Source organism: Perkinsus marinus, assembly GCF_000006405.1.
Source record: "Perkinsus marinus ATCC 50983 genomic scaffold scf_1104296935396, whole genome shotgun sequence".
NCBI classification, from domain to species: Eukaryota; Perkinsozoa; order Perkinsida; family Perkinsidae; genus Perkinsus; species Perkinsus marinus.
In genome coordinates, this window is record NW_003214461.1 from 23,416 (window position 1) to 50,548 (window position 27,133).

The following is a 27,133-nucleotide window of genomic DNA, read 5'->3' on the forward strand; positions in this document are numbered from 1 at the left end:
TGTTCGGCGATGGGCTGATTGATGATGACGATGGCCACATCGGGACGCTCAACGAAGGTCTTAAAGGCTTCCTCGATGTCATTACGTCGGGTCTCTAATAATAAGAGGACCATCAGTGATGATGATTATTATTATATACTTACTGGCATCTACTACGAGGAAGTTAGTAATACCATTACCATCACGCATACCCGAACCAGCTAGACAGAAACCTGATACGGTCTCCTCATCACCGATAATGGCAACATGTAAGTCCGACTTCTTAGCGATCTTATTGGCAACCATTTTAAGGAGGATATTATTAAACAAAGGATACTAAAACAGCATACTAAACCATAATCGGGCGACGCAAAACTCAACAGTATCATCGAACAATTATATAATTCCATAATTCCTACACATGCTGTCATCATCATCATCACCAACTACTACTAACAACCATCTCACTCAATAAAAAGCCAAGACCAGCCACGACGCAGATCGACACAAAGGAGACAGCTAACCCTGGTCGAAGGAAATCCGACGACTTTAGCCAAGGATGGTTATCATCCCCTTGCCTCCTTATCGCCGTCGCGTTGATATTGGGTGTTGAACTAATAGGGAGAGCGCATCCCACTGAGAGTGCCAAAGCAGCGGGCATTGCAAGCACAGCAACACCACCCCTCAAGTGTGGGGGCACTACCACTTCTCCGAGGGTACAAATGAATGGCATCAACACGTTGGCTGCAGCCGTGTGCGACACTAAAGTAGACACGAGTGTCACAAAAGTGACAGTAGCCAAAATGCATCCCCATAAAGGTGCCTGTTGGAATAACACTGATGCACCATTACTCGCAACCACTAACAGTTGGGAGTCTTTCACTGCCAAGGCCAAGGCTGAGCCTCCCGCTAATAGAAAACATACATCCCATGGAAGTGAGAGGAAATCTGCCTTAGTTAGCAGACCAGGAACAGCATATAGGGCTACCAACGGCACCAATGCTGATAACGATACATCACCGAATAGGAGTACTGTGAACGACGAGTAAAGCCACATAGTCACCGTTAGAAAAACAATAAAAATAACATAAAGTCGTCGCCAATCATCGCAGAAATGACTACTGCCAGAACCACCACCACCGAGGCGCGGCGGCAATACTAGATGGTCTGAGTCTGCGGGAGGTAGTAAACCACCGAGCAGCGGACCTTGTCGAACTTCTTCAGTCGGAGCCAAATAATCTGGTTTAAGCAGCCAAAAGGTAATACCCAACAAGACGAGGCTTGTTGGAATACCTACTGCGCACCACTCACTGAAGGATAAGCCGTAGTTAGTGTGGAGTAAGGCGAAAGCGACGACGCTTTGGGGGGAGGCTACCGGACTGGTCATACCTCCAATGTTGCATGCGAATGCAATTGCGACTAATAAGGATCGACCGTAGTTGAGAGTCGTAACACGATTTTGAGGAAGTTCGTCCAGAATAGGGCAAGCAATACTCATGCAAAGTACACTGGCCGCTACGTTACCAACAGCTGCACTTGAGCTGTATCCGAATAACATCAATACCATCAGTGTACGTGTTCTACTGCCTCCTGAGGCAACTCGTAGGAGCACACAGGCTATCTCCTTATCAATGCGCAACTTAGATAAAGCTGCAGCCAAAGAGAAACTGGCCAAGACCATGAGCTGAGCACCACCCCACATGGCTGCCATCGACATGCTTGCCGCAATGCTACGGCTACCTCCACTAGACGGTAGTGTGTCCATAAGTACTACCAATAGTGGCACTGCCAGACCAGTCACATGGAGTGGTACCGTCTCGAGGGACCAGAGTGCACTGGCAAGCCACAATAGTGCGAGGCATCGTGCTGCTGATGTTGGCAATCGAGGAATGTCCAACAGCAAAATTAATAAAAAAACCGCAAAAACGATTGTATAAACCACAATTGGGAGCCAATAGTCTCTAATATAACCCCAACAACCGCGTTGAGGTAGCTGCTTGAGCTCCACTGACGCACACAGTGGGGTTACTAACGAGCTGCGCGCCTTATCCTGTTCGGGGGTAAGTGAAGATGAACGTTGTAAAGTGGACTCGCGACGTTGAGTCGACCGTATTTGTACGCTACCAGAGGCGATGCCTAGCCTAGACCTTCGCCTGAAAAGGTCGGAATGATCGGAGAGCTTAGCAGGCGCCACGTGGATATGAGGTCAACAGGATCGTCGTACAACAGCAATTCGCCTTCACTACTGATGATGAGTGATGAATCGTCTATTGTATATAACAATATTGAACTACTTATCGAATTGTTGATTTAACAACGTATCACTCGTAAAGAGCTTGGATGTTACAATAGCTGGTGAGTTTTCCAGCGTATAGATCATGACGTTTACTCCCCTTGTTGCGATGCTGCCGAATCAATTCGCGTTGGCCAGCGCGAACTGTCTCTACGCGAGTAGTCGATCACAGAGATACGGCTCAGCAGTAGCAGCTCAGCGCGGCGGTGCCCCCTCTATGTTGGATCCAACATACAGTGAGAGCGTGCTACTACGCTGTCTATCGCGGATATCGATCAATGGGTTAACAACACGGTTGGGGCATACATAATGATCGTGTCGAGAAGGTATACATAGTGTCATCAGCCTACGTTGTGACTTCAATGGTCCTGACGCCCACATCTATGGAGTTTATATGATTATCGATGGCATCATAACATAGTTCGAGACGGATACAGATACACTCCTTTCTATGAGGACCACCCCCAGGCCAGGGGAAGTGTCCTGTATTAGGCAGGATTACTGACTCGTTGCAAGTTGGATGATCAGTCGAGTTTAGTCGAGTTTACAAACAGATTTACACATGTAAACTATTGTCCTTAGAATATTTGATACAACCGTTTCCCCTTACCTCTCGAGCCTTATTAAATCATGCCATACCGTACCGCGGTCCCAAACCAACATCTCTGATAATGCTTGAGACAACTCGTCCACAGCAGTTGCCTTATCACCACCACAGAAGCTCGCAGCATAACTATAAAAACGAGGAATAACAACAACCGACAAGATATAGAAGAACAATGACCTCTTCTGGATGGAGTTTATCATGGGCAAGACTTCCGTTTGGACCATATCGGTCATCTCACAGAGAGCTGCACAGCCGACGAGGAACTCAGCACGGTGCGCAGTACCGTGGAACTTGTCGAATTTTTTCACAAGCTTTCTGGCGCCCTATTAGCAGACATAAGCTAATCTCGGTAGGCCAAACACTACCTCCGAATTGAGGCGGACGAAGTTGCATAACTCGTTCAACTCTAAGTAGATTTCCGCACAGGATTTCCTGTACTTCGGGTGTACCTTCGGATCGGCAACCACAGCTGCCTCACCGAGGAGATCCTCCATCCACGACGCCAACCTCGAAAGGATCTAATAACAACCAAAAATCACCGATAACCATCAACGTGAATTTACATCATTAAAATATGTTCTCACTCTTTCCAACTCCGACAGTACTTCCTCACTGAATTCCTAAATCGGTTGAAGATAGAAAACATGTCTGCAAGCTGCCTACCTGCCAAGCCACATGAGTCGGGGTTATTCCTGTTCCCTCCAGGTCATGACGTTGTTCTTTAATAAGCTTCTTGAGTCGTTTATAATTAACATAACCATCATGCCATGGGCCAAAGGCGTTGTACTCCAGCTCATAGCTGAATTTCATAACGACAACACTGAGAATAACAACATAAGAGATGAGAATACAACAGTGTTGATGAATACAGTGTAAACCAAACCTCCCTGATGCCAACTGATGTTCATGGGATAATCGATCAATGGCTGTAGAAACATAAACAGGGTAATAATGTGAATGAATTATTATTAAATTCCACATAGTTCCTCCGTAACGATTCGTCCAGATAGCTATGACCCGATCACTAATTAAAACAATATGTACCACACCAATATGAACTAGCAAGATCCCTCCTCCAAAGCTGCTGCTGCTGCTCTCAGGGCGATAGAGATTCTGTAAGACATCAATCGAGACGACTCACTACGCGCTGCTACTATGTGTTTTTAGTAGGACACGGAGACCCCTTCTGAATTGTCCATACCACACCTCCGCGAACTCCTCCATGAACCAACATAGTACCCCCTAATTCCGTCGAACAAGCATAACGACGACAGCAACAATTGTCGTCGAAGCCGAGAAAGATGAAGCGGTTCAGCAAGCGTGAGCTTGCTATAACCCCCGTTCGAACCCCACACTTGACATTTTTACTGCAACACAAACTGCCACTACATTGAAATGTTACCGAAGAAACCGATCCAACTACTTCGTTATCGACCCCCAGCCCCACTAAGGTCTACTGAAGGCCGCGACCGTTAGTGGATGGCCGTCGTAATTAAGCCTGGCCGAAGAACATCTGCACACGTTGCATGATGGAATCCTGATGATAATAATAATAACAGAGGTGGTGATTGTTGTTGTTGTTGTTACCTGAGCTGGGTTATAAGGAGACTCCTTACTCGGTATCTCGAGAACGGCAGGTATAGCTGAACCACTACTGGTGTACTTTCGGACAACATGACGGATTTGTTCGGCGATGGGCTGATTGATGATGACGATGGCCACATCGGGACGCTCAACGAAGGTCTTAAAGGCTTCCTCGATGTCATTACGTCGGGTCTCTAATAATAAGAGGACCATCAGTGATGATGATTATTATTATATACTTACTGGCATCTACTACGAGGAAGTTAGTAATACCATTACCATCACGCATACCCGAACCAGCTAGACAGAAACCTGATACGGTCTCCTCATCACCGATAATGGCAACATGTAGGTCCGACTTCTTAGCGATCTTATTGGCAACCATTTTGAGGAGGATATTATTAAACAAAGGACACTAAAACAACAGCATAAACCATCGCAACCGAGCAGAGAACACAACCAAATCCAATGTTAATATTCCCGAGAGAATGATACCATGCGACTACCAACTTCCCATGGTGGAAGTAGGCGTGAGAGAAGCACACTCCCCACGAGTGCTGGTCACTGGCATGTACTGCCTCAACAGCTCGATGTTATACATCATGTGTTCACGACCTGCCGGGCAACCTCCGTTCATACTTCCGAAGAACTTCGATAATTTTCTCGATGGTGCTCAGATGAAAATGATGGGCAGTCGAGCTGAATAACAGATAGAAAAGAGGTTGTTAGGAACGACCCGCTTACCTGAATGTCACCATACACTCTACCATGTGAGGTAATCCTTCGGGGTCTCAAAGCGAGCAGGCCGAGATTGGCAGTTAACTGTGAATGATATACTCAAGTGGTTTGTTCATCAACAGACACCGCATTTATGGTTGGTGAGTACTACTTAAAATAAGCAACTTCCTCAGCGACTTCATTGACATCTTCTCTAGACTTCATCACATTGTAGGAGATGCCTTGCATGATACCTAACGTTATGGGGAAAAAGGAAAAGTCAAACACTGAATTGCGCTTCGGAACTAAGCTAAAGCGCGCTTAGGTCTGGTGCACGATGGTATGCGATCAGACCTATTCTGAATCTTGCACAGACGACCTCAAGATACTTACGCGCGAGTAATACCAATCACTGCACAGAATGCAAAGTTTAGTGCACTTCATGAACGATAGCAACAACGTACAAGGCAGTTCACAACGAATGACCATACAACGCAAGATTGTCACTAACCATCGTATCGCTAAAGCAAAGGCATCTCAGAATATCCCCAGAGTTTGACCAATGCGGAATAAAATGACCGACGAAGGCGTCGATGGTGTAGTTGATGAAAGCCTCAACCACTTGCAGTCAGCTCAGCAAAGAGGCTCTGCATTGACGTCTGGCAACGTGCCGTTTTGTTGCGAGTAGCGCGGCTTTCATGCATGGCCGTCACGCGCCATAAAACTAAGCGCAAGCCCAGGCATAGAAAATGGCAGTTAAAGTTGAACACCCACATGATGCTTCTGCTGAAGAAGGGCTGACCCCGTTCCTACATACAGGACGGAGGCATGATAAGCTTATACACTTTCTGATGGGCTCTTATTAATCTCAAAATGACCTGTTTCTCGTTAACCGTTCACACCGATTTCGAGGCTCGAAATCTACGACTGATGACGGTCCAAGTCGTATTCACTCAACACATTTCAAGAATCGTTCCGCAGAGTGGATCCCATCAATCAGGCATGATCCTGTTGTTACACGAGATGTGCGTAGTAGATGCGTCCATTTCTCTGATCCCTATACTCATAGAAATGTATTAGATAGCACTAACTCAGTGGCATTAAGCCTGAGAGTTGATATACACGAGAGCACGCAGCTAGTGAGGTCAATATTATCCGCTCGGCCATCAATCAGATATGGTATGCCAAACTCTTGCATAGGACTCCATCCACACATTGGGAGAGCTCTAATCGAATATCAAGTGTCTTGTCAACTCACTCCTATCGGTCGGCAGCAACCAGCGATACAACCTCAGGATCATAGTCATGATAGACTCAGGAACGGACCGCCGCAGGATGTACACGTGCCTCTATCAAGCTAGACTCAGTGTGAGAGGGAAATATGCACGAGGCTGCATACAGGACGAGGGAGACCTCTACATGATTCTCCCACAATTATCTCGACCAGGGCCAGCTCGATCCGGTGTTGTTCCCTTTAATGCGTAGTTCGCCACGGTCCTTCATCCGATGAGAAGTTATTCTTTCAATGCAAGAGTCATGCTTGTACACCTAGGAAAGAATGTACTTCGATTATACATGGCCCAACCCGAAACCCGAGCTGTTATACGGGTGAAAGCTGTTACGGTAACAGTGTTACCCAAGGCAACCAGGAACCCGAACTGCTGAGAGAGAGCGACAAACCTTCTTGGATTTTGTCATTTTTCTTTGTTTTTCGTAATTTACCCATCTTGGGTGGGCTCTTGAAGGTCTATTCAACACGCCGAGTGTTGAGTTCAAATCGATCGAAATGGCGCGCGCGATTATTGTCGAAGGATTGATGGACTGTGTCGTCGTCGTCGTCGTCTTCCATGATGCCGCGGACTGTCGTCGTGCTTAGTGTCTTATTGAATGTCTAGGGATCCCAGAGGTGCTGCTCCCCCTCCTTCTGCTGGTGGTGCGGGATACGATAATCGTACGGCTGCTAAGGTATTAAAGGATATACAGAATAGGTTGATACAATTGCATGATACGTCTGTCAGGCTCGGATTCCAAAGGCTCATCAAGACTGGAAAATCCCTGAACAGTATGAGATTCGGCAGCTGATCGGTACTGGCAGTTACGGGCACGTTTGTGAGGCTTATGATAAAGTAATAATAGGAGGTTTTACTGGTATTAGCAGCAACCTCCGTATTTCAGTACAACCAGAGAATTGTTGCTATCAAGAAAATTCACAGAGTATTCGAAGACCTTATCGACTGCAAAAGGATCCTTAGGGAGATCGCTATACTCAATAGGTAGTACTCAGGAGAAGAAGGAATTATGGTATAGACTTGGCTAATATCCCTGGCTCAGTGATAGAAGGAATATTTGTAGTTTACTTCTCAGTAATGTTATCCTCGTTCAGGTTGGACCATGATCATATAATAAAAATGTTGGATATCTGCCCACCTGATGATCTCGAACATTTTGATGAACTCTACATTGTATTATGTCTTGTACATTTGCCCCCTCAAACAAGGTTCAGGTTCTCGAGATTGCCGATAGTGATTTCAAGAAGCTGTTCCGTACGCCGGTATTCTTGACTGAACTTCACATCAAGACTTTGCTATATAATCTTCTGGTCGGAGTCAAGTACCTTCATTCGGCTGGGATACTTCACAGAGATTTGGTATTGGATCTTCACCATTTAATACCGTTATTATCACTCTATTCAGAAACCTGCAAATTGTCTAGTCAACCAGGACTGTTCGGTGAAGATCTGCGACTTTGGATTATCGAGGGCTATAGGGATGGAAAAACAGCTGCACTTACAGCAGTTGCCTAATACCCCAAGAGAGATCGATGTACTATGCGGGGATCGAACCTGGGTCGTCAACATGCCAGTGGGTTGTTGATAGGCTGAGGACGGAACTGCTGGGGCTGCATCGTCGCTCGCTGCTGGCCCGATTGTCCCTCACACCCAAAACCTCAAGAGACAGCTTACTGGTCATGTCGTCACGAGGTAATACCTCTGTATTGATCCTCCTATAAACTCTTTTATATCGTCCAGATGGTATCGAGCACCGGAGCTGATACTATTAGAGGAGAACTATGGTGAAGCAATAGATGTTTGGAGTGTTGGTTGTATCTTTGCTGAACTCCTAGGTAATCGTATTCCATCATAGCTTAATAATACATATCATCATAGGTATGATGAAGGAAAACGTCGCGTTCCCATCGGATAGAGGTCCGCTCTTCCCCGGTAGTAGCTGCTTCCCACTTTCCCCTGATCACAAACATGCTACTGATTACAAGGTTGGTTGTTGTTGCTGCTGCTTATGGTGGTGGTGGCCATCTTGAGGCCTTTGGATATGTGCTCATTAGTTTCATACTCGGGGTAACCGAGATCAGCTGAATATGATTTTCAATATTTTGGGCACACCGTCTGATGAGGATATCGAAGAACTAGAGAAAGAAGATGCTAAGAGGTGATAGTGGGACGGTTAGGGTTCATGTCTTCTCATCTCTACACCCGTGTTCTATTCTTCCTAGTTGTATTTCCACCAACATTCCTTTCCGTTCAGGTACATTAGATGCTTTACGCGTCGCGACGGAACTGGCATCAGGGATAAATTTAGGGGTTCTTCTCGTAAGCATTTGGATCGAAATGACGAAATGAGAGCTCTCCCTCAGCTGAGGCATTGGACATCCTAGACCGCATGCTCGTTTTCAACCCTCGTAAACGTATTACCGTCGACGAGTGTCTCGAGCATCCGTTCTTTAAGGGTATTCGAGGAATCGAGACCATCGCGAAAGATGAGGTGATGATGTCACTTATGCCCTGATAGTTAACACGGCAACTACATCCTACTATTTAGGTCTTCCTTCAATTCGAGCTCGAACCTGAGTTAGATGAGATGCAGCTTCGAAAATACTTCGTCATGGAGATGCAAAAGTTCCACCCGGATGTACGATGTGACGAGGTTGTGGTATTGGGTTATATCTGGTGGCGTAGGTTCCAATGCCGGCTCGATTCCAACGCATCTAGATTCGTTGGCCATGTTGATGATGGAGGCGATTATTGAAGTACCATTTTTTCTACTAAGTACAATTTGTGTGGTTGTTGATGCTGCTACTGCTGCTGCTGCTGGTCGTTATGATTCGATGTTCTTGCCATCCGTTGCGTCGGCAAAATGCAGAATAGGTGCTGCCTCGGTCATCACTGTTTGCTGATGGTAGTGCTATTGGGGCAAAGCAAGATCAAGCTGTTTTTTATTCAATCGATAACTATCAGTCAACTGCAGCTCATAGTCCTTAATAATGATGATTGATTCCTATCCAGTGGCGCGGTTGAGTTATTATTCATCTTCGAATATCACTCACATAGTCGTAACAAAAATATTAACGCAGAAAACACAGTCGTAAACACCTTGTAGGAAGGGTGCTGCTTATTCCAATCTTCCATGGAACACGAGATAGAACCGAGCTGAAAGGGTATTAAGCATAGATACTCTCGAGATGGTGAGTGGTTATATCAATGATGTCATCTGTAATCTGCTCAAACATCATGAAGTCCCAATAAAGCCGACTCGTAAACGTATTGTTGAATTCCACTAGATGCGCAGTGACATGGAAGTCCTCGCACGCTTGACAAATACTTGGCCAAATACCAACACCAAACGCCATCAAAGGGGAGCCTCTACGGTCAGTATCATAGTCGGTACAGCATGTGCCTCCTCCAATTAGGGTGGTGGTGGAGTTGGGTAAGGTCGATAGATCGATTGGATTCTGTGATGTATGATTTGCAGATTGAGAGGTAAGGAACGAGGGAGAGAGATTCCAATGGCTCCCACGGCATGAACGATTACTGCCATTATACCTATCCAAAATGGTCATTCACATGAGAACTATAGCTATAGCTTGCCTCCAGTTTATAATATAGTTAACTGATGGATCCCCACATACTCGATCAACATGGCTCTTAACGACATCTGACCGATCTATAGCGCTGCTATTGCCATCCCATAGAGGCGTCACTAAACCGCCGCTGAGAACAGTTTCAACGACATCTATTCTGTCGCTTGGGCCTCCCCAGACACGTTCGAGTTCGGTCATTTGAAAGTAAATATCTTTAACACTTCTCGATAGACGAGCATCGATGTAATTGAGGGGATCTCCAAGGAAGAGGTCCAAGACGATTTGAAAGCCGTAATTCACGAGACTATACTGCGGCATATGAATTGTCTCATTGGCGGTTAGAAGTGCCTCAACAGAATTCCATAAGTTGCCGATATATGGGGTGTAGGGATCAGGCCTATGAACGTAGTATTCTGGTTGGACCTGAGACACCAAGTCCGCTTGTTGTTTGGACACCTACGCTCACCTGTTTGTCGGCTGGCAGAGGATTATGGACAGTTTGTGGTGAAGGGGGTTGCCCTCGTAAATAGTAATCAGCAGTATTGGTGATAACGTCAGATATTCGGTAACGCATTGTGATGTAATCCAGGTAGAACAAACCACGAATGATCGCTCTAGTGGTCCGGCCCCCGACCGCTAAGTAATGGCCAGTGTTGTATCTAAAACCTCACTACACTGAATAAAGATGTTGTTAAGGAAGCTCCCTACTGTAGAGACTCCCATCCCATGCCTGTACCAATGCCTGGTACTCCAATAAAAGCGTAGGGATGACCAAAGTTGAGGTCACTTGCTGTTTCTTCGAAGTCTGCTACCGGAGGAGGTTCATGGGGTTGATGATCTGCGAATACTCGTGCCCATATACCAAAGTGATAAGCACCACATAACTCCATCGCCTGCAAATGAGTCGTCGAGACAACATCTCTACTCACCGTTTGATAGTGACCTTAGCCAGTGTTGGTGATGCATGCCACTCCCATGCATCAACGCTAAGTACTATCACGAAAACATCACTTCCGAAGCGTCTGAGATCTGTTGACATCTTCTCTGAAGCTGCTGTATCGGTAAACGTATCATACCTGTGGGTTGGATGTTGAAGGGATGTAATGAGCATACTACATGCTCATATGAAGCAAATGAAGATTACGACGATCCAAGACTGTTAGAAGGAGTCCTTGCTCGGTGCTCCTTCGGAACACTACTTCCCCGTTAATAGTGAGGCTCCCCCATCCAGCATTATTCCGTCCACTGCCTCTGAAGAGAATACCGTTCACCCGTAGTGCGAGATGTGTTCATCATCACATTATCTCGAAAGGGACCCGATCGATAGCCCCAGGGCGTATAGTGTGGGCTAGTAGCGTCTTCGCTGACCAGGGACCATTCCTTTGCTCGAGACCGGTTGCTCGGACACGGAACTCGTACGAGCATCCTTCGCAAATGTCCTCAGTGATCTGATGCCCAAGCTCTATAAAGGCGTATATTTTTCCGATCCACCTCCCAATTAAAGACTCGGCCGAGCCCGATGAAGATCGGTTGCCGTTGACTCCATTCGACTCGCTCCTCTAAATCGTATGTGGCTTCGGGAGGTGGCAAGGATGATATCGAGTCCCACAAGCTGTTGGTATGAGGCCTTCCCTCGAGAACGTCTTGGTAGACTTCCCTCATCGTTTGAAGATCATCCGCGTCTGCTGCACCCTACAGTGAACTCCAATGAGTCGATCCTTTCAAGAGCATGGCGTAATCCATTCAGAGTGGAAACAGCCCACCTCTCGGTTGTGCCATAGAGGAGCCTCTCGCAAACGATTGGTCAAGTCCTCTGCCCTGCTCAAGCTACTGAGTATAGGATGACGGACTTGAACTTCGTAAGCTTGTATCTTGGATATAAATAGAGTCTGGTGCTTATGAAGGGAGATAGGTCTACTTGCTCGAATGGATGACTTGCCGCATCCCATGCTAAGAGGATCGACCTGCGAGTGGCCCTGCTTGGATGCCACTCATGAAAGCGCGGCGGTGTCCACAGCTGCTCATAGTAGACTTGCGCCTCCGCCGTCGTGGTTCGCTCTCCAGGATAGTGTTTAGATATAATCGATTGCCATGAGTTGATAACGGAGAAGACAGAGAGAAGGCGCATCGGCCAACAACTGCGTAACTTGAGAGATGACAAGGCCGCCGACTTCTCTTCCTGTGTCACTAACCACAGTAAGGGATCAATCTCATGCTTTACTGTTGCCTATGACCAACGGGTCGCGCAGAGGAAAGGATGGATTATGCTGGCAACTCCTCCATGGTGGTGAAGTCAGCTGTGGCTATATGGAACTTGATGATAGCTTTTTTGGGCTGAGATGAATCCTCAGAGTTATCGAAAATTTGACGTTGGAAAGCTATTATTTGAAGAAAACAAAAAAACGAATCCATATTCACCGACGATATGAACTAGTAAGTGGAGCAACTTGCCTCTTGCCGATGGGATGCAACTTCTGATAACCTAGAGGTCGTGCTAGTCCACCGACTCGGTGGCACCGAATCACCACGTCCCCCGGACAGTGGCTCAGATATGAGACCTTTGTGGATTAGATCAGAACGGATCCCTCCATAGTAACTCTCGCCATAGAGCTTTTCCTCATAATCCGGAGAACTCATGACCGCTGAGGCATCGCTCTTACTTCCCCTTGGGTGGTGGAGCTCAGTTCCCCGGCAACTCGCATACCGTCATACCATATATTATCATTTTTGTCGACCCATTCGGCATCATCTTCGTCACTCTCTCCAGATTCAGAATTAGAGCTTCTGATTCAGAGGTGAGTAGGGAGTCTTCATCAGAATCTTTCACAGCGAGACGGACGTTCGCTTCTAATGAACGTGAACGATAATCACAAATTATCGTTCACCTTAATGTCATTCACCTGCCCATTGTGCGCCTTGAGGGACAATTGAGGACAAACTTTCCTCAGGGACCAAGCGAACCCCTCTTCTTCTTCTTCTTCATCTACCAAGCTCGATGGAAGGCTCTAATATTGCTTAATATTATCTGGACCGATTAGTGGAGTCCCTCTCCACTTAACTCGGAACGATTAGCAAGCGTGATAGGGTAAACCAACAATCGCCGCTCATGAGATTCGACACGGCAGAAAGGCCACAGGCAAATCTTTTTCAATAACTATCTGTTGGCAACCTCCCATAAGATAGCTTTCTTGTACCCTTTCAAGCACTACAGAGTGGTGGACATTCAAGCCAAGCTCTGAACACTCCGATTCAGTCCATTATTCCAAGGTTCCTACGACAAAACACATCTTGGAGACGACCCCACATTAGAATCTTCATGACAAGTCACCCAGTCATAGCACTGGGTCCGAAGGGTTCGAGGATACTGAGGATGAACAAGAGGAGCTCAGTTGCCGACCTATTGGCAATGATCTTCTCGTTCGAACTTTGGTTTTCGAAGTGTGCCTCATTGGCTACTCAGCAGTACTACTAATGACCACACCCTTTTCCACAATTTGACTGTGTGTGACTGACAACTCGAAACAACTGCGTTCGTATAGAGGCGTTGGCGTACCGTAAATCTGGAATAATAATGATGATGATGATCACGGGCACAATCGGACAATTGATTAGGAGATATTGTTAGCTTTAGTAACACAATTAGCCAGCACAATGTACTAAGTATCCCTGCCAGGAATAGAACTTCCAACTACATGATTGCCAAACTGACAACCAAACCAACCCACCAGCTCCAGTGAAAACCGAACTTCTCTACCAACATTGCCTCGGCTGCGCCAAGCTTAGAACCTAGTTTCATGGTCCACAATACCACCCGGCAGTGTTGTATCATGGAGAGGCTGACGAGCAGTTGGAGGAGAAGCGCTGCCGCTCGTGGAGGCACTCGAAATGTCCTCAGGTCCACTCGGCGTTGGCCAGTATTCGCGATAGGCCAAATGAGAGCCAGCCAATCTTGTAGTTAACCAGGAATAATAATCACCATCGACTTCGCCACCTAAATATGCTGGTAGCTCGGCAGGATCACCTGACAACCTCATGAGCCAGGTTCAATCCCCAACGATAACAACTTACACACACCAGCACACCATTCAACATCACCATCATGAGTTGTGTTGAGGAATGTTACAACATTGGTCAGAGATGAGGGCAATAGTGGTGATACAGCCGCCCAAGCTGCTCGGAAAATGAATGGTGCATCGACGAACATAACGCGGCTAATGTGTGATATATGACCCAAGCCGACAGCACTGAGATGAATAATGTTCAACAACAATAGATACCTCAATAGAAACTCACAGAGCTCCCTTCTTGATATCTCCCACGTTAAGCGTAATATTCTTCATACCAATACCAGCAAAGTCGTACACCAGACACGCACCAAGGCGTACCGATGCAGGGTCGGCTAGAGCCGCATCCAACGCCATCCATGTGGATTTCACGCCTGCTGATGCATGTTAAATGTGCCTCCCTGTGTGCACTAGATAGAGTTACTCACCACATAATATTGGTATGGTTGCTGGTGACATGAATCGCATCCTCACCCACCCCATAGGCCTACCGTCGAGATCTCGACCGGCTTTTACACTGAACCCTGCAAAAACGAGGATATTGGAGAAACAACAAGGATGAGCCGCGATGCACTGGGCTTACCGGCGCTGAAGTTTCGTTGGATTTCAGACTCTGTTATCTCTCGAATAGGTAACTTCTTCAGAAGGTCTTCGTGACGACGCGCCTAAATATAACATGGTGGGTTCGAACTCACATACTTATCCATCTTAATCGAACACCATTACGAGTCGACCAGTGAGGCTTGAGTGTAACCTATCTTACTAGAGCCTCAGCCTTATCAACGTCGAGATTACGAGACCAAGCCAACTTGAGCCAATCATGCGTAACGTATCTGTCTCCTTTGTATCGTAACTTCAACTCCTAGTAGTTAAAACCAACCTCCTCGTTAATTCCGAATTCTTAAGCCTTTCTCGTAGCTCACGGATGCATAGCAGTTCATCCGGTGTAAGGTCATCGTCATCCTTACATAACATAGGCACCTGTATAGAGGTATATCGATTGGCAGAGGGTATCGATGATGCAGTATCACTTCAATGCTCGGCATCATCTCTCCGTTTTCCATACGTTCCAATAGGGGTTCATTCAAGTCCGATCTGGAACAGAAAAGGTATCAAGTTCAATCCCTGATGACGACATTTCTAATACCCAGAGACTGTATAAAAGCTCTGCATTGAGTCAACCCTTCCCCTACGTGGGGTTACTAATGGTAGCGTATTACGCTTGGATGATGCTGCTGCAATCATCGCATCACTCGTAGCTCGCCACCTAATAAACTTGTGATGGATGAAAAAGATGATCTTATCGATAATTTAAGATTTGTAAATATGATCTTATTACTTAGCTCTTGCTGCTCTCAATGTACTAGACTCTCTCCTTTGCTTTTTAATGCCCTCATTCTTCTTAATATAGTTACATAACAACCAACCCATATACATAGCGAATGCACACAATACTGCTGTATGCACCTGACAATGTACAGGATGTTACCTTACACATACAGATCGGCGGCGCATTCACGTCCAGACCAGAAGCTCTCGTCGTTTTCAAGAGCGTAGAAGATTCGAAGCCAAGCTTGTTATTATCACCTTGTACACCAACGTGTAGCCATCGTACTCCTGAAAGGGTTGGCAGCTGTAGAAAATGGAAGAAGTATCCGCAGACTTGGAGCCCGAACATGACAGATCTGCAATGAGCTCCAGAAGGAGCAGGGGTGCATACCTAACCACCACCACATCATCGAATGCAAGTGACGGCTTCAAACCACGGTAGTACGATAAATAAAGTATACATGACATAACTGTCGCCATTTTACTTTCCCGTATTTCCCAGACTAATAAGAGAAAGCTCGCACAGCATAATATGATGGATCGGAGTAAGTACCTGGACTTTATGATGAAGACATGAGTATAGTGGTGACACGGTAGTACATCGATGATGGTGATACGTAGTACATCTCTTGAGCTTTACCATATGTAATTATTGATACCACTGAATCGAATACTCCAACCATACCAACTACCTGACCACATAATGAGCTAATCTTCCACTTGTTTGGTCGTTTTGATATTGCTGCTCATGCGAGCCCGGTATTCATCGATGTAGACGTTACGTAAGAGTCTCAGTACTTCTGTTCACACCATCACTTTATTACTGGTCTCGAAGTCACTGATTCTATCGTGAGGCCGCGTGCGCACCGAAATATAGAGGTTTTCACAAATGATGGCTACTGGCCGTACCATCGACCTACTAACTACCCCATTGTTCTCCCATAGACCACCACCACAATACTGAGTGACTACTATTACTACGTACTAGCCATATAAAGGAGTATGTCCGTATAGAGTTAGTAAGACGATTGATGTCCATATTGTGTTGGAACTCGGCATGGGTAGCTGTTGGAGGACGGGTATCAGCTCGATACTCTGCTGGAGTTAATCCTTCGTTTGGAAAGTACATTAAAACTACTACTAATGACACCTCATAAACTCAATAACCATTGATCTGATCCCATCATAATTCAATATCATATACTCCATAACACTATTTAGCACAGTAGAACCACTCAACGACTACGACTACGACGCGGTGATTGTCGATATTGAGACACTCCAAGACACGGCAAGTGTGCAAGAGTATCTACCAACTCCTCGCCTCGTGGTCGTCGTCGTCGTCGCAACCGGGTGGTGGTAGAACCTTCATGACCATATCCGATGGGGAACCAGAGGCTTGAATCCAAACTGTTTGATAATAAACCTCATTCATTGGTCATAACCTTTCTAAAGTCAGAGAAGAATTACTCAAGTGTGGAAAACGGCGGGGGGTGCTGCTGGTGGTGGTAGATGAGGTGCTGCCAATATTACTTGATTCGTACGAGTTGTACTACTTCTGAAGTAGTTGAATAGTTGTCTTATTATGGCCTTATGAAGCTGTGGCGATGGTGGGGTAATAATAGTAACATCTCATCACAACTACCATCTGATGATGATGAAGAGATGGTCTATCATTCACTGGGAGGAGGGGCATATTACAGTGCATGTAGTCTGGAAGAAGAGCTCGACCAGTACCGACCTCTACCATCTCAAATTATGGTAATCACACTCTTAGTCAGTCCTGATAACAACAGTATATCCTAATAATTACGTACGATTATGTGACTCGCTCTAATGATTACCCTCTCTTTATCAACGTCATCATTGCAACGACGTAGAAGAAGCCATTTAGTACTTGATATTAGTCTTGATATTCAGTGTTGAGGAATGGATATTCCTCTTTTTGTATCAGAAAGAACCGAATAAGAGATACAGCGTGGACCAAAGTGAAGGGTTATCATCATTGGACTCATTATTCATTACTACAACACCTGTGGTCGATAGCCGAAGCCGAAGGTCCCGGTATAACTCCACGATATCTGATGTATCATCAAGTGCTAGATGGAGGAATAAGAGGATAATACCATGGCATGTTGGCGGAAAGAGGGTAGTAGACAATTCTTAGGAAACTCCAGAGCTCACCTGAGGGAACTATACATGACACCGTTTTCAATCGCTATTTTATGATTATGATCGGAATCTATCTGAATTCAGATTCGCCTCAGCCGCCGTATGAAGATCGCCTTGTCCTGTCTCGTTGTCTGCTCTATAGTGTTCATCATCATTTATGAGCTCTTCGACGTCTTGCCGTGGAAACTCATCAGCATACCTTTAGTCAGTGTAATAGAAGTCGAGAGTAGCGTAGTGGTGATTCTCCTTGTCTTACATCCCGTACACGCAGGTTCACTCCTTTGTTTAGGTTGTATTCACCTGGTTTCATATCTGGCTCGCACTGCAGATGTGCTTCTTTCCCATAGACTATTATGGATATGATATTACAGGTCATCATCAGGGTATTGGATGGCAGGGTATAGTACCCCGTAAGGCGGATAAGATGGCCGCTACTGCATGCGATCTCATGGTAGTATTATATGAACAACTCTGGGTACTCAATTAGACTTCACAACTGCCTTACATGATCAAGAGTACTAAGGTGCTATACTCAGGTCTTAAGTCCAATCACTAAATACATTAGTTAATTTTAATTTCTAATTTCATATCTGGATAATTCGGCTGATTTGTATCATTCATAAGATGCCTCATAATAATGCACTATAGGTTGCTACTGTCTTCTGTGACAGGTCGACAGGCTTATCTATGTGAGGGAAATTGTCGAGAGAATTGACGCCACTGATCTGTATCGATATCTATCATCAACTGGAATACTAAGAAGTGTTCAACAAGAAGTTAATCGAAGAATCGGGAATAGGTACTACGGACATCATCATCATCATCACACAATTCATTACAGATGGTTTGCTGGAGTTTGGTCATCCCTTCCTGGAGCAGTTAAGGAGGAGCTTTTGGAGAAGTCATTAGAATTGTCCGAGGATAGCTTACAGTCTATGGTGGCTGAAGCTAAGAAGTCTTTAATGGATAAGGATCTCTTTGATGTTAGGGTAAGGATGATGTTACACCTGCTACCTTCTTGTGGTGGATCATCTGTTCGTGTACTTGTGGTTGGGGGGAACTGTGACTTTGTGAAAGTTGTACATGTGAATAGTGTCTCGCTGTTATGACTTCTTGAATTCACTCCTACTGTTGTGCACGTGAAATGATAAAGTGTCGAAAAATGAACCAGGGCTAGTATCAACTATCGGCAGTATCAATGATGATGGTGATGCGACCGGGCATGTGTACCCATTAGCACTATTATCCAAAGTGTGTAGTACAAGTGGATTCCCTGGATAAGGTTGCTATAAGATTTAGGATGATGGATATGCGATACTTCAGGATCTGATTATACGATGTTTCGTGGACGATAGAAGGATGCTGTCGGAGTTCTTCATTAAGATAGGCAAGAAGGAACTCCACTTCCTCGAATTCATGGGTGCTGTGATGGGATTATTCTGTGGACTGGTAGTAACATCTGACGACGACGACGACCATCATTCATGTGACCTTCATCATTAGGCACAACTTGCATTGTACATGGGTATGTCGGCCGAATACCGTGGCCAAGAGCAGGATGACTCAGCATATAGTTGGCTATTGTTCCCTCTTACTGGTCTTGTTATTGGCCTCTTCACCAATTGGGTTGCATTACAGCTCATATTCCGTCCGGTAAGCAGCTAACGGCTCGTGAGTGATTCACGGCTACCATGGTCAGGTAGAGCCACATATGGTAAAGGTGCCCTGTAGAGGACACAGCATTAAGGTTCAAGGTCTCTTCTTAAGACGCCAACCTGAGGTCTCGAGAGTCTATAGCTCTCTTGTGTCTGATAGTAGGGGTATAGGATGCTCGTCCTAAGGTTCGAATCCTACCTGTCCTCCTCTTCTCAGGTATCCTCAATTGCAATAGGTTTGTAGCGTATTTGCAGACAACTAAAGGTTGGGATAGGATTCTAGAAGCATTTAAGGAGACTATCAACAACACTATGGATGGGATCATCTCTACCCCAGCAGCTATCGCTATTAAAATAGCTGGCAAAGAGGGCTCGTGAGACCGGCGGGACTACTGGCATGCTGTTGATGATGACAGCAGTCGACTATTCTCATAGGTTTGCCTCTCTCTCAGGTATGAGAGATTCAAGAATGATGTAGCTCATGAACTGAAGGTAGAGTTAAGTCATACACACTATGTGGACATGTATGAGAGGTGACAACTTTATTATGAGCAGCAGCATCTTACAGCAGCTTGATGAATAGGTATATGGATAGTAGGTTGGGAATAAGAGACCTGATGGCTCAGCGTCTCGCAGCGATGCCTGCTAAAGACTTCGAGAGGATGCTGCATCCAGTAGTGGAGAAAGGAGTGGTATTAGTGAAAATTGGTCTTATCAGGTGTTTCAAGAAGATGAAGGGACTCTTGTCATTCTAGGTGGTGTCCTAGGCGCTGCTGTTGGTTGTCTACAAGTGTGGATATTCGGACTATAACTCTTCGTTCTTATCATTACCCCCACTTCCTCTACCATTGCTTTTACCGCACTCTACATACTATTCGTGTTTGTCCCCGTTTTTTCTTATAATTTGGTTTTGGGTTTTGGACATAGTAAGAGGCTCATTGTCGGCTCATCATTCCGCAAGCGTGAACGTACCCTAGGATTCCTGGATATCCACCCTCTGAAATCAATCAGGCCTCGTATTCCCTTGAAAGGGATGACGAGGGTGAGTTCCGCCTGGCCACACGGATGACACTTGACGGATCGAACCCAATCAACATATGGTAGAGAAGTGAGGAGCATGAGAAGGCATAGAAGGGTTCAAGCCCTTCTATGCTCAATCGAACCCATGGTCTGTACCGCTAAGGAGCATCTGCCCTCAGGTGACTTGCCAGGGGTCTCCCATTGGTCTTACTTACACTCCCGTGATGGAGGGGGACTAGCGGCCCGACATCAGCGTTCCGGCTGTGGTAATATGATCATTCCAATCCAAACAAGTTCTTTCGTACCATCGCCTCCGGGATCGACCAGCATCAAAAGAACCGCCGAGGGGATGCGTGTCATCGTGGCCATCAGCATAAGCTGGACCGAGATGAATCATATATTAGGTACCCCACTCGATGACTAATAACGCAAGTCTGATGTTGGTTGAATAAAGTAAGGCCACCATGACCTTATGGAGTATTCACGAAAATGAGGCTTAGGAAGACCTAGCACCACCAAAGTCGTTGCCAACTCTAGCCACCATGTTGGCTCGTGCCTGAGGGAGTATTTGTGATTATCATTATACTGTTGTTGAAGCTGCTGACCTGATTGGTACAATAGGTTATGATATCAGCTATCTGAACATGTCTAGGTCGAGTAAGGGCATAGACGATATTATCAGCGATATCATTAGCATTAAGGGGGATAACTCCTTCATACACTGCATCAGCTGCTTCCTTGTTATCCAAGCGGACCTGATGTTTCACTTCATACACTGAGTTAAGTGTAGTAAGGCTTACTATTGAGAACTCCGTCTCAACTAGACCTGGTGACACGCAGGTGACACGAATAGGTGTATCAACAAGATCCATTCGAGCGGCCATTGAATAACCAGTAACTGCGAACTTGGTCCCGTTGTAGATTGATCCACCAGTGTATGGCTACAGACAAGAAAACAATAAGTGACTTTAAGAATATGAAGAATACCTCGCGGCCAGCCACTGAGCTGACATTTAAGATGTGGCCCTTACCAGCCTTCAACATCCCTGGTACGAATGCCTTAATCATGGCCATATAACCAATGACGTTAACCTGTTATCAACTTAGATACTCATCAACTGTAGTTGTACCCACTTCAAACATGCTTCGTATGTCATCAACATCAGCCTCCCAGGCCTTAGGAACTCCAGCTGCATATCCAGCGTTGTTGACTAAAATGTCAATAGGTTGCCCGATCTAGAGGATAACAACAACAATAGGGGGGGGCAACTAGTATAGCTAGAACGCCTACCTTTTGAGGTAGTCCCTCAATAGCCTTGCTGTTCTTCACATCGAAAGGTATACAATGTACCTTCACACTTGGGAATTGGCCCTCCAACTCCTCCTTTAAGGCATCCAATCTATCAGTTCTACGCCCCAACTAAAAGGATATGTACAGCATGCAGTATCTAGAGAGGATGTACCAGATAGAGCTCGCAACCGAGTTCTGCAAGGCGTCTAGCTGTAGCTTGGCCAATGCCAGCTGTAGCTCCAGTGATGAGGGCTCTCTCCCCCTTCAAACTGATAGGACCATAATACTGCGAAGATTGCATAGACATATTCCTTGTAAAGTGATCACAATATGAAACTACTAACTCTGAGATATCGAGTTCACGACGGATCCGGGACACACTACACAATACAGATGATATTAACGTAACAGCAGCATAAAGGAGGCTACAGATGATACACATCCCTGATGTGACATCAGACAGGTACTACATACTTGGCCATCCTCCAGTCCACATCATCATAGCCCAGAAGGTATACTACAGGGGCTATACATCATCATCTTAATAACTCAGCGGCTCAGGAGCTCGAACACTGCGATAAAGATGAGCGTTGAGGTCTGCGAACCACTGGAGATCCTTATTCGACAAGGGATGATACCATGATGGGCAGTTACCAGCCTTAAGTATACCTAATAGAGAGAACATAATACTGGATTGTATATGCCATACTACTACTATTACCTCTAGCACACAACTTGTCCCTATGCCTTACAGCCAACTCCAACTCCTCTACTATGTCCCCATCACTGACTTCAGCTAGTGCTTTACAAGTTAGTTCCACAGCCTCATCGCCATTGACTATCCCTGAAAGCCTTGATAACACATGGGAGTTTACCTATATGTGGAATGCAGTTCAGTTCCAGGTCCAAGGATCCTACAGCATTCCAAAGGGCTGATTTCCCCTCTCCATTACGCGATGCCCTTTTATGGGAATATCCACTTCCATAATAATCCAACATAGACTTAACATTCCTATAACAGAAGCGTCTGGCTGCCTCATGAAGGGCTCCAACAGAGTCAGGATCCCCCTTGCTTCGACTCAAGAGGAGCTCGAGCATCCCTAATATCGCTTCATACCACCACATATTACTGGTATACTACCGTTTTTAGCATCAGTCTTGGAGCAAAGATATATCGCTGCTGTACATGCAGCCGTATTCTCTCGTAATCCAGTGAAGTAGTCTAGTGCTGTATTCATCTCTACTACACCAATGCCTTTAAGAGCAATCTGTAAGAGAGTTCGAGCTGGGCCGACATGGAGGCCTCCAGCATGATACCGTCGGAAATGCATAAGACGATAGAGGTCGTACGGCGGCGGGGGCGGGGGCGGGAGTATGGCAGCAGTATGATGATATAACCGATGATGGTGGCATCCTAGGTGTATACTACTAGAGTTGTAGTAATCTAGGCCACCAAAGTCACGATGCAGTAATAAGATCCATATAACGTTGAGGTTAGCATGGTATTTTGTGGTACTAAGGTAATGTACGACACTTGAAATGTCCAAATACTCGATCAATATGCATGTTAAGTCAAGTGGAAGGGAGGACAACATTCAAGTGCCTTAGAGAATAACCTTAGTGGTAACTTGAACGCAACAAGCTTCGAATGGTAATAAAGACACAAACATGTGATCGTTACTGAGTTGCTATTATTAGGACTTGTTATGATCATGTTCACTATGTCAAGCTACTATCACAGTCCATAATGTACTCTCCATCAGTGTCCAGAATATGCATAGAGTTGTGGCACAGCATTTATGGTTTGTCTTCAGCCAGCGCAACATGGGTCTCCCTGGCTCTTCAGATTTCATAAGCATTCGCTCTCGCTGTATTCACGCGCCTTGATGCCTCCCAATAGGGTACCAGCCTTCTCAGCTATCTATGGATCTATTCTTGTTCTATTACTCCTGCACTCAAAGGTTCGAAAACTGGTGATCCTGAGAGTCATTCCCACTCGCTAGGAGTCACGCTACAGCCTAGTGGCATAAATAACAATAGCGTTGTGCCCATCCTTGAGCAGACGAAGGACACTCTAGTGTTGTAGTCTACTCTCTCTCTGGAGTTGAACATATGTACTCCGAAATGAACGCAACTTGTTGTTGTTAATCAGTTAGAAGCTTGTTCATGGTGACGTAAGTAGCGGACGCCATTGTAATCGATTTTTCTCGGAAAGTTAATACTTTCTTGTATTAGACGAGGTGAGTTGGATGATATCAATTGGTGTTATGGTTATAGATATTACTATGTTATCGATCAAGATATTCCCTATTTATCATAGAATATTTGTAATAATAATACGAAGCAATCGACCCGGTTTATTCTCATAACGATGCCCTTATATTCGCTCTTATTCCAAGGTTATACCTTGTTCGATCGTAGGTATGGTGTGATTGCTGACAACTTATAGGTCTATGGGAATAGGTCGTGTTGTCATCACAGCAATAGGAGTACTATCATAGATTCTTGACGCCAATGGTGGCTTAGGATCAACTTGACAACGATTCGGAACTTTGAAATATACTATGAAACTTTGAGAAGTACTCTGCCACCGTGGTCCGCGATGGCTGGAGAGTTGATTCATGTTACTGAGGGTAGACGCAAACCTTAAACGGGCTCTGTGATGATATCATGTCTAGTATGTTAGTAATAATGAGGAAGAATTATGGTAGGGGATCTGCGGGTGGTATTTCGTCATTATCGTCCTTCTATATCCTCCAATCTTGGCGGCTTCTGTACTAGTCAATCTGATCGAATTGTTGTATGACATTCCTCCATCTATATAGCGTCCCGGATTGGAGTCGATCCAGTGGTACTGCCCCCACTCTAGCCAACAAGGACAGGTGATTAAGTAGTAGCTCGATGAGGATAACATGAGTAGTATGGTCGTCGTGTATTGTGTTATCATAGGGATTCTACGACTAGTAGAGGCCGCCTATCACAAACATGCTGCTTCTATTCTTATGATTCACACGTCGGGTAGATGACAACTTGATGCTGATTCACGGGTTGATGGTATCATTCCCTTATAGCTCTACTGTGTCGAAATACCGCTATAGGTTACTCGGTGTTTATTGGATGATACAATGTAATAATTAATACCCTTCATATACTATCATCTGTAGAGTTAGCTATAGAGACTAACCTTTGGTAGTGTTATGCTCATTACATTCAATGACAGAGCCGTCGAAACCCAAGCTCACTGAGGCTGACATCCCTGAAGTCTTGCAAAGGGCCGAGCCGTTTTTACGTTATCCGATGTCACCGCTCTACTTAATGAGAAGTATAGTCTTCGGGGTAATTCTAGTACCAATTCGACTAAGCCTCTTCATCTCGAGTATGTTCATTGCTGGTTTTGTTTTCTATATCGGCCACTTTACAAACTCCGATACACTAGCGTTCGGTGCTATGAGGTTTTGGGGTAAGTTTGCCGTATATTGCCTCGGTATTGTACCGGAAGTTACTGCTGATTCATCAGCACCCAGCCCTCAAGAGATCACCAATACATCCTACGTCATCGTAGCTGATCATATAAGCTTTGTGGAGGTACTCTATCTATTATCAATGTATTTGCCAGCTTTTGTTGGGAAAGTCCCTCTCAAGAAGACACCTCTTATTGGTGACTGCATGCGACATTTAGATTGTATATTTGTGAATCGATTGATCGGTAAGAAGGCTACATCTACAACGGAGCTTCTGGAGGCACATGTGACCAAGTCCGATAACTTGAGGCCACTACTATTGTTCCCAGAAGGTACAACTTCTAATGGCTTGGGGTTGATATCTTTTCACACTGGTGCGTTCTGTCTCGGAAAACCTGTTCTCCCGGTTATTATTTGGTATCCTAACTTTGTTCGAGGTCAACAATTCGATCCGCACTGGTCATACGGGAGTATTATTCCCTTTATCTTGGGTATGATGGCTCAGCCATATACTACAATGCGTGTACACGTTATGGCACCAGTAGCTTGTAGAGATGGAGAGAGCCCTCGTGAGTTCGCTGAGAGAGTACGTGGATTGATGGGTGAGAAGATTGGTATTCCTCTACTTGATGGTGACTATAAGGATAAGGTCCGCTTGAATAAGTTGGTAGAAGCTGGCATATTGAATGATGATGAGGTCTATCAGTATGCCAAGGATAGTATGTTAAAAAGGAGGAGGAGGAGGAGTAAACGGGACTAATGAATCGTGTTGGTCGGGTAAGTAGTATCATCTCGGATAGCAATACTATTTGTATAGTAAAAGCAGGGGTGTTGAGTTAGTAGTGACCGTCGGGCGCTTCACTCTACAACTGCAATGCAAATCCGAACACACCAGAACAGCTACTGAACGGCGATATTAAACCATTACAAGTAGCCCATAAACTACTTGTATGTGTTTATTGCATATATTACCTGGAGGAGCTTAATACATCGATCACCGAAGAAATCGTTGTGAGCATGGTTACAGTCGATAGCATGATATGAGAACCTATGATCTGGAGCTGACTCCAACACCGATTCACAACACTCATTATCATCAACTGCTTCAACCCAACAGAGTATCGTTTACATGCCGATCGGTCACATCACTCTACCCGGCAAAACGAATCTACGCATAACTCGCACCCGGTGGGTTTGATGCCACTCTACACGAGGGGATATACCCTGATGATGCGGAGTTTTACGTAGTACACAGGTCTATGCAGCGGGTGCGATGAGGAGGATGACATCGTCTGTCCCAGTGCATGAGCTAATGGGCTAATGGGTTGCAGATAGCTATGGATACCAGGACATGAAGCTGGATGGTCGTGCTCTTCCGCGTATGCCCTAGCTCTAACGTGTGATAGGTAATAGAGAATCTAGTGGAGTACCATCAGACTAGACGAAGTCGCTCTCGTCTAACCTTGGCAGCATAACGACAGCTACTGCCATGCATATATCCATGTAGCTGTAGTTGGATTACTCGAAAGATGTCAGTCTGAGCATAAACATCGTAGCCAAGATCGAGGTAGATTACTGCCTTCCTGAATGTCTCGAAAAAGGGATGTCTACGACCTGTATTAACCCTTAATTTGTATCTGTGTTAACATACATCGGATGTACAGTTTTGAGCACAATTTCTGGAAGGCAGGCAGCTACCTTCCTGTCCTCCTCCTCCCTCGTCTGGAGTATCAGCAGGTCTATCAATGCAAATGTTCAACAACTCATCTCGCCTCTCCTCTTCCAGAGGCGGCCCAAGCCGAACTCGGCACCCCATCTGATCATAGCCTGACTGGGGGGATGTGTGACATTCATGACTCGATTGTGGATGTGACGTCCAGAACCTCTGTCACCGGTATGGCATCTGCTAACATTTGACGACCTAATCCGGAGACAAAAATTGTGTCATACCACGCCTTCGCCACATCGCACTACAATAAAGACCGCGTGGTGACATACCTTATTGTCTTTGTTTAACCTTAGACCGCAACATTTGTCTATACGACTATTCCACCAATGATGAGTCATACGCTACATCCGCACCAAT

At 45.5% G+C, this 27,133-nt stretch overlaps 12 protein-coding genes across 12 annotated transcripts in view; 4 read left to right on the forward strand and 8 right to left on the reverse strand.

Moving 5' to 3' along the window:
* The window catches only part of Pmar_PMAR009886 (Vacuolar ATP synthase subunit F, putative), a gene marked incomplete at both ends in the record, with an annotated part of 523 nt that extends 238 nt beyond the window's left edge, over window positions 1-285 (reverse strand). The window contains 2 exons of the mRNA XM_002783927.1: window positions 30-94; window positions 144-285. Coding sequence (XP_002783973.1) covers window positions 30-94; window positions 144-285 — 207 coding nt within the window. The remainder of the gene's footprint in view (window positions 1-29; window positions 95-143) is intronic.
* Window positions 286-782: 497 nt separating this feature from the next.
* Window positions 783-1,028, forward strand: Pmar_PMAR009887 (hypothetical protein; the record flags this gene model as incomplete). Its single annotated transcript, XM_002783928.1, has 2 exons — window positions 783-915; window positions 937-1,028. 2 exons carry the CDS (start codon window positions 783-785, stop codon window positions 1,026-1,028), a joined length of 225 nt encoding a protein of 74 aa, XP_002783974.1.
* A 109-nt stretch (window positions 1,029-1,137) lies between these two features.
* Window positions 1,138-1,841, reverse strand: Pmar_PMAR009888 (hypothetical protein; the record flags this gene model as incomplete). The annotated part of the gene is made up of 4 exons (XM_002783929.1): window positions 1,138-1,218; window positions 1,277-1,398; window positions 1,555-1,629; window positions 1,754-1,841. The coding sequence occupies 4 exons, from the start codon at window positions 1,839-1,841 to the stop codon at window positions 1,138-1,140; spliced, it is 366 nt and encodes a 121-aa protein (XP_002783975.1).
* Window positions 1,842-2,878: 1,037 nt separating this feature from the next.
* Window positions 2,879-3,689, reverse strand: Pmar_PMAR009889 (hypothetical protein; the record flags this gene model as incomplete). The annotated part of the gene is made up of 5 exons (XM_002783930.1): window positions 2,879-3,005; window positions 3,057-3,202; window positions 3,245-3,397; window positions 3,464-3,499; window positions 3,543-3,689. 5 exons carry the CDS (start codon window positions 3,687-3,689, stop codon window positions 2,879-2,881), a joined length of 609 nt encoding a protein of 202 aa, XP_002783976.1.
* Window positions 3,690-4,271: 582 nt separating this feature from the next.
* On the reverse strand, window positions 4,272-4,848 carry Pmar_PMAR009890 (vacuolar ATP synthase subunit F,, putative; the record flags this gene model as incomplete). Its single annotated transcript, XM_002783931.1, has 3 exons — window positions 4,272-4,416; window positions 4,467-4,657; window positions 4,707-4,848. The coding sequence occupies 3 exons, from the start codon at window positions 4,846-4,848 to the stop codon at window positions 4,372-4,374; spliced, it is 378 nt and encodes a 125-aa protein (XP_002783977.1). The 3' UTR covers window positions 4,272-4,371.
* Window positions 4,849-7,067: 2,219 nt separating this feature from the next.
* Window positions 7,068-9,223, forward strand: Pmar_PMAR009891 (MAPK2, putative; the record flags this gene model as incomplete). The annotated part of the gene is made up of 13 exons (XM_002783932.1): window positions 7,068-7,145; window positions 7,199-7,306; window positions 7,356-7,453; window positions 7,564-7,642; window positions 7,684-7,827; window positions 7,874-8,002; window positions 8,057-8,160; window positions 8,209-8,303; window positions 8,347-8,453; window positions 8,523-8,626; window positions 8,723-8,787; window positions 8,832-8,959; window positions 9,017-9,223. 13 exons carry the CDS (start codon window positions 7,068-7,070, stop codon window positions 9,221-9,223), a joined length of 1,446 nt encoding a protein of 481 aa, XP_002783978.1.
* Window positions 9,224-13,586: 4,363 nt separating this feature from the next.
* Pmar_PMAR009892 (hypothetical protein) lies at window positions 13,587-16,590 on the reverse strand. The gene is made up of 14 exons (XM_002783933.1): window positions 16,434-16,590; window positions 16,049-16,140; window positions 15,894-16,001; window positions 15,707-15,839; window positions 15,459-15,586; window positions 15,267-15,386; window positions 15,151-15,214; window positions 15,000-15,100; window positions 14,883-14,952; window positions 14,703-14,784; window positions 14,548-14,643; window positions 14,349-14,493; window positions 14,124-14,299; window positions 13,587-14,076 (listed from the first exon to the last, which is right to left on the reverse strand). The coding sequence occupies exons 1-14, from the start codon at window positions 16,575-16,577 to the stop codon at window positions 13,835-13,837; spliced, it is 1,701 nt and encodes a 566-aa protein (XP_002783979.1). The 5' UTR covers window positions 16,578-16,590; the 3' UTR covers window positions 13,587-13,834.
* Window positions 16,591-17,013: 423 nt separating this feature from the next.
* Window positions 17,014-20,086, forward strand: Pmar_PMAR009893 (conserved hypothetical protein; the record flags this gene model as incomplete). Its single annotated transcript, XM_002783934.1, has 13 exons — window positions 17,014-17,209; window positions 17,403-17,597; window positions 17,705-17,830; window positions 17,910-18,071; window positions 18,292-18,419; window positions 18,462-18,609; window positions 18,944-19,069; window positions 19,124-19,273; window positions 19,320-19,434; window positions 19,493-19,649; window positions 19,728-19,808; window positions 19,874-19,949; window positions 19,994-20,086. Exons 1-13 carry the CDS (start codon window positions 17,042-17,044, stop codon window positions 20,084-20,086), a joined length of 1,725 nt encoding a protein of 574 aa, XP_002783980.1. The 5' UTR covers window positions 17,014-17,041.
* A 677-nt stretch (window positions 20,087-20,763) lies between these two features.
* Window positions 20,764-21,923, reverse strand: Pmar_PMAR009894 (oxidoreductase, putative). Its single transcript, XM_002783935.1, has 7 exons — window positions 21,759-21,923; window positions 21,587-21,715; window positions 21,430-21,531; window positions 21,283-21,387; window positions 21,096-21,236; window positions 20,901-21,050; window positions 20,764-20,851 (listed from the first exon to the last, which is right to left on the reverse strand). Exons 1-7 carry the CDS (start codon window positions 21,891-21,893, stop codon window positions 20,792-20,794), a joined length of 822 nt encoding a protein of 273 aa, XP_002783981.1. The 5' UTR covers window positions 21,894-21,923; the 3' UTR covers window positions 20,764-20,791.
* A 204-nt stretch (window positions 21,924-22,127) lies between these two features.
* On the reverse strand, window positions 22,128-22,917 carry Pmar_PMAR009895 (hypothetical protein; the record flags this gene model as incomplete). Its single annotated transcript, XM_002783936.1, has 4 exons — window positions 22,128-22,255; window positions 22,308-22,430; window positions 22,567-22,686; window positions 22,728-22,917. The coding sequence occupies 4 exons, from the start codon at window positions 22,915-22,917 to the stop codon at window positions 22,128-22,130; spliced, it is 561 nt and encodes a 186-aa protein (XP_002783982.1).
* A 1,860-nt stretch (window positions 22,918-24,777) lies between these two features.
* Window positions 24,778-25,807, forward strand: Pmar_PMAR009896 (1-acyl-sn-glycerol-3-phosphate acyltransferase eta, putative; the record flags this gene model as incomplete). The annotated part of the gene is made up of 1 exon (XM_002783937.1): window positions 24,778-25,807. Exon 1 carries the CDS (start codon window positions 24,800-24,802, stop codon window positions 25,805-25,807), a length of 1,008 nt encoding a protein of 335 aa, XP_002783983.1. The 5' UTR covers window positions 24,778-24,799.
* Window positions 25,808-26,897: 1,090 nt separating this feature from the next.
* Pmar_PMAR009897 (NADP-dependent L-serine/L-allo-threonine dehydrogenase, putative) overlaps window positions 26,898-27,133 on the reverse strand; it is a gene marked incomplete at both ends in the record, with an annotated part of 1,057 nt that continues 821 nt past the window's right edge. Inside the window, one exon of the mRNA XM_002783938.1 lies at window positions 26,898-26,968. Coding sequence (XP_002783984.1) covers window positions 26,898-26,968 — 71 coding nt within the window. The remainder of the gene's footprint in view (window positions 26,969-27,133) is intronic.

What these genes read in the sequence shown, in the direction of transcription:
- Pmar_PMAR009892 (XM_002783933.1), bottom strand. Translation starts at nt 16,577, where the DNA reads ATGTACTTTCCAAACGAAGGATTAACTCCAGCAGAGTATCGAGCTGAT. An exon ending in CATACTCCTTTATATGGCTA is followed by an intron (nt 16,141 to 16,433) that starts GTACGTAGTAAT and finishes TTATGTGGTCAG; the next exon opens with GTAGTTGGTATGGTTGGAGT. An exon ending in TGAATGGTGTGCTGGTGTGT is followed by an intron (nt 14,077 to 14,123) that starts GTAAGTTGTTAT and finishes TGAGGTTGTCAG; the next exon opens with GTGATCCTGCCGAGCTACCA.
- Pmar_PMAR009894 (XM_002783935.1), bottom strand. Translation starts at nt 21,893, where the DNA reads ATGTCTATGCAATCTTCGCAGTATTATGGTCCTATCAGTTTGAAGGGG. An exon ending in ACATACGAAGCATGTTTGAA is followed by an intron (nt 21,388 to 21,429) that starts GTGGGTACAACT and finishes AGTTGATAACAG; the next exon opens with GTTAACGTCATTGGTTATAT. An exon ending in TTGAGACGGAGTTCTCAATA is followed by an intron (nt 21,051 to 21,095) that starts GTAAGCCTTACT and finishes GTGAAACATCAG; the next exon opens with GTCCGCTTGGATAACAAGGA.